Source organism: Antechinus flavipes, chromosome 3, assembly GCF_016432865.1.
Source record: "Antechinus flavipes isolate AdamAnt ecotype Samford, QLD, Australia chromosome 3, AdamAnt_v2, whole genome shotgun sequence".
Classification (NCBI taxonomy): domain Eukaryota; kingdom Metazoa; phylum Chordata; class Mammalia; order Dasyuromorphia; family Dasyuridae; genus Antechinus; species Antechinus flavipes.
The window spans coordinates 572,030,555-572,040,107 of NC_067400.1; the positions used below are offsets into that span (position 1 = coordinate 572,030,555).

The following is a 9,553-nucleotide window of genomic DNA, read 5'->3' on the forward strand; positions in this document are numbered from 1 at the left end:
CTCCACAGTTCTTTTATTACTTCTGCTGCTGCTACCTAGCTTCTCATAGGTGAGTCTTACCTTTCCAGGCTGCCAGGAGATTGCCGAAGAGTTTCGTGCCCAGGAGATCGACGGGCAGGCCCTGTTATTGCTCAAGGAAGACCATTTGATGAGTGCCATGAATATCAAGCTGGGTCCTGCCCTGAAGATTTATGCACGGATCAGCATGCTGAAGGACTCCTAGGATCTGGCTGTGGAAAAAGACCCCTTCTCTTCTCCCTGGGAGTTCCTTGCACCCTAACTGAGCAGAGCACAAGAATACGTTCCTAAGGGACATAGAGAAGGGGCCATGAGCGGCTTCTCCTGGGCATGGCTGAGGAGGAGGGGCTCCTCCAGCCTCCTCACTGACCCTCAGGGTCCTGGCATTTCTGCAGGAGAGGACGGAGGTAGGCAGGTGGCTGCAGAAGTTGGGGCATTGTGCTTGTAAATATTGGTAGCATCAGCTTCTTCTGAAGTCCCATGGCTCTAGCCCTGCTCTCTTCCCTGCCCACCCTAGCCCCCAACTTCACCCCTCGGAGGCACAGGCAGCCAGAGCTCCCAATCCAAAGGGGATAATTGTCAAGGATGACCACCAGGCCTGGACAGAGGCTGAGGCAGCCCTTGCCTGTCCTGTGCCCTATTCTTCCCTAAGCTGGTTAATTCTTTCTTCACCAACTTCTCCCCCTTCAGCCTGATTGTGAAGTAGCCAAGAATTCTCCCAGACACAGGCACTGCTACGTCCAGGTGGAGAGAGAGAAGCTGGGCCTGATTGGGCCACGCCTGCTGGCCCATACGCCTTAACGCTGTGTGTGTGACTGTGTGTGAGAGCCCAGACCGGCTGATGGGCTGAGTTCCTTCCTTTTGGCTTTGTCCAGGTGTCCTCTTAAAGCTTTGTCCTGGACTCCTCACCTTCAGGTGAAGAATGAGGGAACTGTAGCCTCCCCTAGAGGCCGGGAGGGTCTGTGAGGGGGAGGATTGGGATTCTTCTTTGTGGACTCATGAGGCCATTGTGACACACTGCGACTTGCTCCCGAATGCCCTGCTTTCCTATGAGCAGCATCAAGGAAAGGCTCCCTGCCAGAGGCCAGTGTGAAGGGCACAGCTGCCTCCATTCACACTGCCCCCAGCACCAAGGCGTGGGGACCCTGGGACTGTTGCAAGGGATTGCGCAGCTCGCGTCACGCTCGGCCTGAAAAAGGCCATCTCCTCACCTCCTCTGCCTACACCCCTTTGCCTCTAAGCATCCCAGTATCCATTTGGGCCTCTCAAGAAGGTAGGGTGGGAAGGGAAAAGAGCTCCCCCTCCTCTGACTTGCCCAGCCTCCTGCAGACTGGGAAGGGTTGGGGGAGAACAAAGCTTTTCCCTGAACAGAATGGGTACCTCCTTCACTTGAGCTATTCTTCACCCTCTAGGCAGGGTAGAAATGGGAAATGAAGGACTTTTTAGAGACCTTTTTTTTTTAATTAAATAAATCTCTAAAACCTGCCTTTGCTGTCCCTTACTCCTGCACGGGCTCCTGCCTTCAGTCTTGAATGGAAGTGGTGTGGCTACTTCAGGAATAGATGGGCTCAGGCCCTGAGCACTTAGCAGTAGAGGTGGTTGCCCCTATGGTTATGTAACACGGAAGAACAAACAATGGAAGTGTTTAAAAGAGGAAGATGGTTTCCCAGGTGAAGATGGGATTTATTGGATGTTTTTTATATATATGAGAGCTTATACTCAGGGCAAGCTAGTAAGCCGCCACCACTTCTCTCCCTCTTGCAGCTTCCAATTATGGGGAATGGGAAAGAAAGACTGTGTGGGACTTGGACTCAGAAGTCCTTGCTTCAGGGACTAGCTAGCCAGTGCCCTTTGGGCAGACATTGTGGGCAGAGTGCCACAGAAGGGGTCCTCCTAAGAGGATGGAGATGTTAAAACTCAATGGTGTCCTCTGCAATTGGAACTCAGACCACTAGTGTCCTAAGGGCTCCAGCTATGTGAATGAAGGCAGGTCAGAGGGTGTCAAACCACTGCCTAGGTTTTGGCAAATGAGAAGGAAACTCAAGAAATGTTTTGGGCCTACTTAAATACTTTGGCAATTCGTGATTTTGTCCTTCTTTGTAATTTGCTGTGGCTAATTAAGTCACTACTTAGGAGACAAATTCCTCTCTCATTTTGAGATCATTCTTCCGGGGATGAGCCTCTTGAAATGAAGACCATGGCCAGGCCTGTGCTCAATACCTTCCTAGCTCACGCTCTGGCAGCGTAGCCTTTGACACCCCAGGACTTCTTCCGTGTCACCATAACATTTTAGAAATATATATTAGTAGTATGAAAAAATTATCCAGATCATTTAAATTTAGATCAGTTTTATTTGTAATGCTTTTTGTCTAAAGTCGATGTACTAAGCATTAGGGAACAATTAGAAGGGGAAAAAAGCATGCCTGGGCCTATCCAGATACAGAGTGCTCTTGGGGCTTTCCCACAGTCAGTGGGATCCCAGATGACCTCCTCATCAACATACCTATGAGGGCCTGACAGCCTGCCAGAGAAGGGGACCCTGTTCTGTGCTGCCCTAAGCAGCTGTTCTTGCGTCAAACAAGGGATGGTAACTTTACTGAGAAAGGGACATTGACAGAGATGAATATTGACGTGGGATCCCAAGAAACAGAGAGCTCTCTTAATATCTGATCAGGGAAATGAGAGAAGGGCTCTGTGCCCAGGACAGGCCTGTATTTCCATGGAAAAGGATGGGATCTCTACTGAAAAAAAAAGTCATAGGAAACCCATGGAAGATATTTGCACTTCCTGACTTTTTTAAGGTCCCACTTTGCTGGAGAAAAGGGATGAAGGTCTTTGTTCACATCCTGCTGCTTCATCCAAGTGCTTGGGTGAGACCAGAATATGTGAAGGCAAGTTTGGAGATTGATTTCATGTGTCCGTGACACAGTATTAGACTGTATATGTGTCAGAGAGATCATTCTGAAGTTGTCAGAACAAAGGTCTCCAGAGTCCTAGATTCTTCTTACTAGGGGGCAAAAGCTTACCTTCCCTTTTCCAGTCACTTAGATCTTGACCTGGGAGTAGGAACACTAGGCACCTCATGAAGAGTACCCCTCCCCCTGCCACTCACAAAAAACTCAAAACTTTCAAATAACTGGGCAGCCCCAAATGTCTACTCCATCTGCACTTGCCCATATCCCAGAATCCAGGTATAGTCAGTCATTTATTCGGCGTCTTTGTTCCAGAAGCTGTGCTAAGTATATCATTTCATTCTCAAAACGATGTGGGAAGCGGTGTTAGTATGATCCCCATTTCATAATTGAGGAAACAGAGATAAGATGATTCACCCAGGTTGTCACAGTCAGGACATGTGAATCTGGATTTGAATTCTCTCTGACTTTGGGCCTGGTGCTCTATCCACTATACCAAGCTGCTGTCTCCAAAAAGCTCTGTTTTAGCCAGGACAGCAGTCTAGCAGATGGAGTGGGTTGGGGTTCTAGACCTTCCTCCACCCTTTGCTAGCTGTGTGACATTGGGCAAGGCATTTCCTGTGTAGGAGCTTCTATTTCCTCTCGCATAGAATAAGAAAGTTGGCTAGAGAATCTATAAGATCTCTATCACCTTTTAAAACCTGTTGGAATTCACTTTCCCCATTCCCCACTCCACGTGACCATTATCTAGCTGCTTCTGCAGCAACTCAGGGCCCATTTCAGATCTGAGATTGAAGGGAGCAAAGTTGTCCAGATTTAGGACAGCACTTAAGGGAGCCACAGCTTTAGGGATGATGAGCAAAGCTACTCAGGAGAGAGTCTATATTTCTCTGCTTTGCCTTTGACTGTTCCCCTTCCCACTTTGTAGTGGAATGATTCCTTCATCGGAATCCTACTACTTTCAGAGTAATTCACCTCAAAATAAGCACTTGAAGTGGTATTGACCCTCTTTATTGAAATGTATTTTTGTGGAATATGAAGTATTGGCTTTGGATTCAGGAGAGGTATGGGTTCAAATCCAATCTCCAATAGGCTTTGTGGCCATAGGTGATTCATTAATATCTATTTACCATTTGTAGAATAGGGCTCAGCCTCAAGAAGACCAGAATTCAAGTCTTGCCTCCCTCAAGAAGCAGCTTTGTGATCTTGGGCAAATCATGATCTCTCAGTGCACTGGCAACTTAAGATTTTTCAGTTACAGAGCAGGTGCCTATCTGAATTGGAAGAGAATTTCATTACAGAAATTATAGGTCCAGGCCACCCAAAAAAATTACCCCATGGGCAATTGTGAGGATTCAGTGAAATACAGATGATCCAGAGATAAAGCACTATACACACCTTAAAAGTAATCAAGTAGTATCTACTATGTGACAGGCATGTTCTAAGAGCTCCACACATTTTATCTTCACAACATCCCTGAGAGGTAGAAGCTGTCATTACCTCCATTTTACAGGTAAGGAAAAAGCCTGAAAAATTTAAGTGACTTGCCCATAGTCATCCAGCTGGTATCTGTCTCAAGTAGCATTGAACTCAAATCTTCCTGATGCCAAGTCCAGAGTCTACTCACTGTGTTATCTACCTGTCTAGATAAAATGGGCAGGTGTACTGAGGCTGATTTGGGCCAAAGAGATGAGAGAAGCCAAGGAGACCACTTAGAAGGTTATTGCAAAGTCAGAGATAGTAAGGGCCTGAAATTGGATGATAACTTATGGAAGTAGAAAGAGCTAAGAATTAGCCACTGATTGAGTTTTGGAATGCTTGGGAGGCATCAAGGATGTCACCAAGATTATGAACCTGAGTGCTTGGAAAGACTAGGGTGCTTCCAGAGTGATGGAGAACATCAGAAGGGGGGAAGAGTTCATGGGAAAGATTAATAACTTATATTTTAGACATAATGGATTTGAGTTGTCACTCAGTTTGAAATGTCCAAAAGAAAGTTGGTCATGTGAAACTAGAGCTTCTTAGGGGAAGAAACCTCAAAACATAGGTCTGGGAATTATCTGTATGGAGTTATTAAAGTGAGCTGGGCTGGTTAGGTCACCAGGCCAACAGATGGAGACAGGAGAAAAGGGCCAGGACAGAACCTTGGAGAAGACTGAAGGGACAGGATGGTAATGTAGACTGGTGGGGGGGAATCAAAAGATGGCAATAATGTCAAAAATGTCCAAGGGAGAGAAAATCCCAGACAAGATAATCAACAGTATCAAAAGGGTTACTGTGTGTAGCTAGTGTAGTTACTGTATGGCACCATAGTGCACAGGGTGCCAGGCCTCGAGTCAAAACTCATTTTCCCAAGTTCAAATCTAGCCCTAGACACTGACTGACTTCACTAACCCTGCTTAATCCCTTAACCTTATTTGCTTCAGTTTCCTCATCTGTAAAACGGGCTGGAGAAGGAAATGACAGGCCTCTCCCAAGATCTTTGCCATGAGAAACCCATACAGGGTTACAGTCAGACATAACTCAAAATAACTGAAGAGTAAATGTGCTAGTCCTTGCCCTTTGGAAAAATGAATTTTTGGTAAATGGTCAACAGAACAGTTTTTATTTAAAAGGAACAAATATTTTGTTTTCCAAATAGAAACATGCTCTCCTATTCTAATGTAGTTTTTTGGTATGGGAATAGACTTAAGTCCATCTCCTATACAGTTGGTTCCACCAATTTCTCATCCAAAGACATTCACAACTGAATGAGTCCTGGAATCAGCTCCTACTGAGTTATGGTTCTGAAGACCACACTTCTCAAAACAAAGATGCTACTTACTGGCTGTGGGACCCAGATTTCCTGAATGCCAAGAAGCCAAAGCACTTTCCTAACCTTTCATACAAGGTGGCAGGCTCCAAATTCCATCTCAAGATGAAAAGGGCAAATGACTAAGGATTGAAACTCTTTCACAGGACCATAGGCCTCAATAGGAAGAAGAGGCCCACATCTTCCATCATAGGAACTAGCAAAGAAGTCACTGAGTGAGGAAGGTGATGAAACCAACAGACCTTTTGGAAAACCCTGGCCAATCAAAGGACTTTGTTGTTGACACATAGTGAGCCAACTGTAAACTAGTTACAGATTGTCGATAGCTTCTCCCCATGGCACTTCATTCTCACTCTCCCAGAAGCATCGTCCCTTGACTCTTCCATGTGGAGAGATGCCATCTAAGACATTGCCAAGTGAACAAATTTGAGATTTCCCAGCAGTTTACCTTCTCACAGTAGTGCTGTTTCGTAGCTGTGTGGTCTGAACAAGTTAGTTTTTCTGAGGATGTGGAGCTAGATGGCCACTGAGGTTTGTTACAGCTCTTGAATCTACGATCCTTTCATGTGTCTTATCTACAAAGTAAATGGTCTGGGCAAGATGACTTCCAAATCCCTTCCAGCCATCATCCTACCAAAACCCATTGTCCCTAGGATCTGTTAAGTGAGCTTTTGGTTTGTCTGGAAGTGTGTTAGGTTGGTATGGTCTGTGAGGGTCTTATGTACATTCACTTAAGATGTGCTGGATCTCTGCTGCAACTGATGCTGAGCAACTCTTTCACCCATAAAACACCCTTCTTTTGGTATCTACCAAGACCATAGAAGGGCTCCCAGAACCAGAGAAGAGAAAATGGGGTGGCCTCTAAGAGAATGGCCATCACGTAAAGTGTGCTTTGTTACTGCCCATCTACTGATTTATGAGAATGGAGGCTAGGGAGTCATTAAAGTGTACCCTGTCCTCCTATGTCACCCCTTTATTCAGTTTTCTGTACCTTGAGTCTATACAAAAACAACTTCCTCCTTTTGCCTCAGTCCCTTGAACTTTGAAAAAGTAGAGTAAAATATTGAATAAAGGGTATAATCAAGAGACCTGGGTTTGAATCACATCTCGGATACTTCATCGCTTTGTACTCCTGGACAAATTTTGTAAAAGATCTGGAGCTTCAGTTTGCCCATACATGAATGGATGTGTTAATATACTTGCATTATCCACCTCACAGGTCTACTTTGAGAAAAGTATTTGATAAACTTTAAAGGACCCTATAAATGTGAGTTAGACTCACTAGAGAATGGAAGAAATGATGTCAAGATTGAAGTAAAAGGTCACTGCCAAAACTATTCCCCCAAATCTTTTCCACTACAGAAAAGACCAGGCCAAATTCTGAGTGGGGAACTCAAAGGGAAAAAATGCTCATTTTTCAAGGCCAGGGCAAGAAGTGTCTTAGGAAACAAGGTCTGTGGACCCTGGAGAGGGACTGGCTAAAAGCACAATACAACAGAAGTGGCACCAGTGGTGGCAGCAGCAACAGATGGTGGGAATGACCAGAGCAATGAGGAGTAGGCCATGCTCAGGGACAGTAGAGGGCTTGAAAACCTGGGCAGAAAGAGATCTCAAGGAGCCCTGCACTAGCACTGGGAACAGGAACAAGTGCACTTTGATAGCTGTCACCTTTTATTAAATTCTGGGTCACAGTTCCAGGGCAGAGGAGCAATCACAGTCGCAAGGGAACAGAGACACTATTTGTAAAAAGACAAAACATAGATCCGGAGATCAGTAACCAGCTCTCTCCCTGGATCACACTACGTTGGAAGCATCGACAATTTAGAGGCACCTATTGAGCTAAAAAAGCATCATTAGGACTTAAGATAGATCAGATCAGATGTTCTATGCATCCCCAGAAGTACAGAGCTCAATATATAAAATCCAATATAAGAAATAGATTGGAAAAATTAGGGAACGACAAAAAAAATCTGACCATAAAAAACTGCTATGGTGACAGGGAAGTTCAAGATACAAAAACTGAGAAGACAGTGATTTAAAACATCGACAAAAGCCTCAAAGAAAAAGCAGATTGGATACAAGCCCGCAAATTCCTAAAAGAGCTGAATATTTTATTATAGCTTTTTATTTACAAAACATATGCACGGGTAATTTTTCAACACTGACCCTGGAGAAACCTTCAGCTCCAAATTTTCCTCTCTTTCCCCCCATCCCCTCCCCTAGATGGCAAGTATTTCAATACATGTTAAAATATATGTTAAAACCAATATATGTATACATATCCATACAGTTATCTTGCTGCACAAGAAAAATCTGATCTAGAAAGAAAAACAAAAATTCAAGAAAACAAAGAATGAAAATGCTATGTTGTAGTACATATTCAGTTTCCACAGTCCTCTCCCTGGGTGTGGATGGCTCATCATTGAACAATTGGAACTGTTCTGAATCAATCCATTGTTGAAGAGAGCCACATCCATCAGAATTGATCATTGTATAGTCTTGTTGCCATGTATAATGATCTGGTTCTGCTCATTTCATTTAGCATCAGTTCATATAAGTCTCTCCAGGCCTCCCTGAAATTGTCCTGTTGGTCTTTTCTTACAGAACAATAATATTCCATAACATTCCTATATCATAATTTATTCAGCCATTCTCCAATTGATGGCCATCCATTCAGTTTCCAGTTCCTTGCCACTACAAAGAGGGCTGCCACAAACATTTTTGCAGATGTGGGTTCTTTTCCCTTCTTTATGATCTCTTTGGAATATAAGCCCAATAGTAACACTGCTAGGTCAAAGAGTATGCATAGTTTGATAATTTTTTAGCATAGTTCCAAATTGAAGAGCTGAATATTTTTAAAGAGCAATGATATTTTAATCAAATATGGGAATAGAGTTATGCAAGAAAATTACGAAAAGGGAATTATAGCTTGTTAAAAGAAGTACCGAAAGGGCCTGAAGAAAACTTTAAAATGATTTACCAAATGTTTAAAAGGTACAGAATCTCAGAGAAGAAAACAATTCCTTAAAAATTAGAATTGAACATTGTAGTTAAAACAAATTCAAAAGACTAAAGAATATAGAAGAAAATGTGAAGTATTTCATAGGGAAAACAGCTGACCTGGAAAATAAATCGAAGGGAGAGAGTTTAAGAATTATTGGTCTTACCTGAAAGCCATAAACAGAAAAGAACTTGACATATTTCAAGAAGTTTTATAAAAGAAAACCACCCAGATATTTTAGAAAGAGGACAAAGTAGAAATTGAAGAAATGTACTACATCTTCTGGAAGAAAAATCCCAAATAAAAACTCCCAGAAAGATTGCAGCCAAAATCCAGAGCTCCCAGGTCAAGGGGAAAATGCTGAAAGCAGAAATAATTCAGATATCATGGAACCATAGTCAGAATAACAATGTTTAGCAATTATTACATAAAGAAGCAGAACACTTGGGAAATGATAGTCCAGAAGGCAAAGGAGCTAGGATTATAACCCTATAAAACTGAGCATACTGCTACTGGGGGGAAATGAATGTAATGAAACACAGGGCTTTCAAGCATTCTTGATTCAGAACTAAAATTTGACATTTAAATATAAAAATCAAGAGAAGCATAAAAAGGTAAGTGAGAAATTATAAGGAACTAACTAAATAAGGTTAAAGTATTTACATTCTTATGTGGGAAGATAAAACATCTATATGACATCATCAAAAAACTCTTTAAGGGAGTAGTCTATTTAGACAGGGCATAGGTATGTCTATTATGTCATGATTATCAAAAGAATAATGGAAGGATAAGAATGGTGGAGGCACAAGG

At 43.1% G+C, this 9,553-nt stretch overlaps 1 protein-coding gene across 8 annotated transcripts in view; it reads left to right on the forward strand.

Moving 5' to 3' along the window:
- PHC2 (polyhomeotic homolog 2) overlaps positions 1-1,503 on the forward strand; it is a 149,140-nt gene extending 147,637 nt beyond the window's left edge. For all 8 annotated transcript variants that reach the window (XM_051987961.1, XM_051987964.1, XM_051987965.1 and 5 more), the window contains one exon: positions 69-1,503. In XM_051987961.1, coding sequence (XP_051843921.1) covers positions 69-223 — 155 coding nt within the window. In that variant the 3' untranslated portion in view covers positions 224-1,503. The remainder of the gene's footprint in view (positions 1-68) is intronic.
- The last annotated feature ends 8,050 nt before the right edge of the window (positions 1,504-9,553 follow it).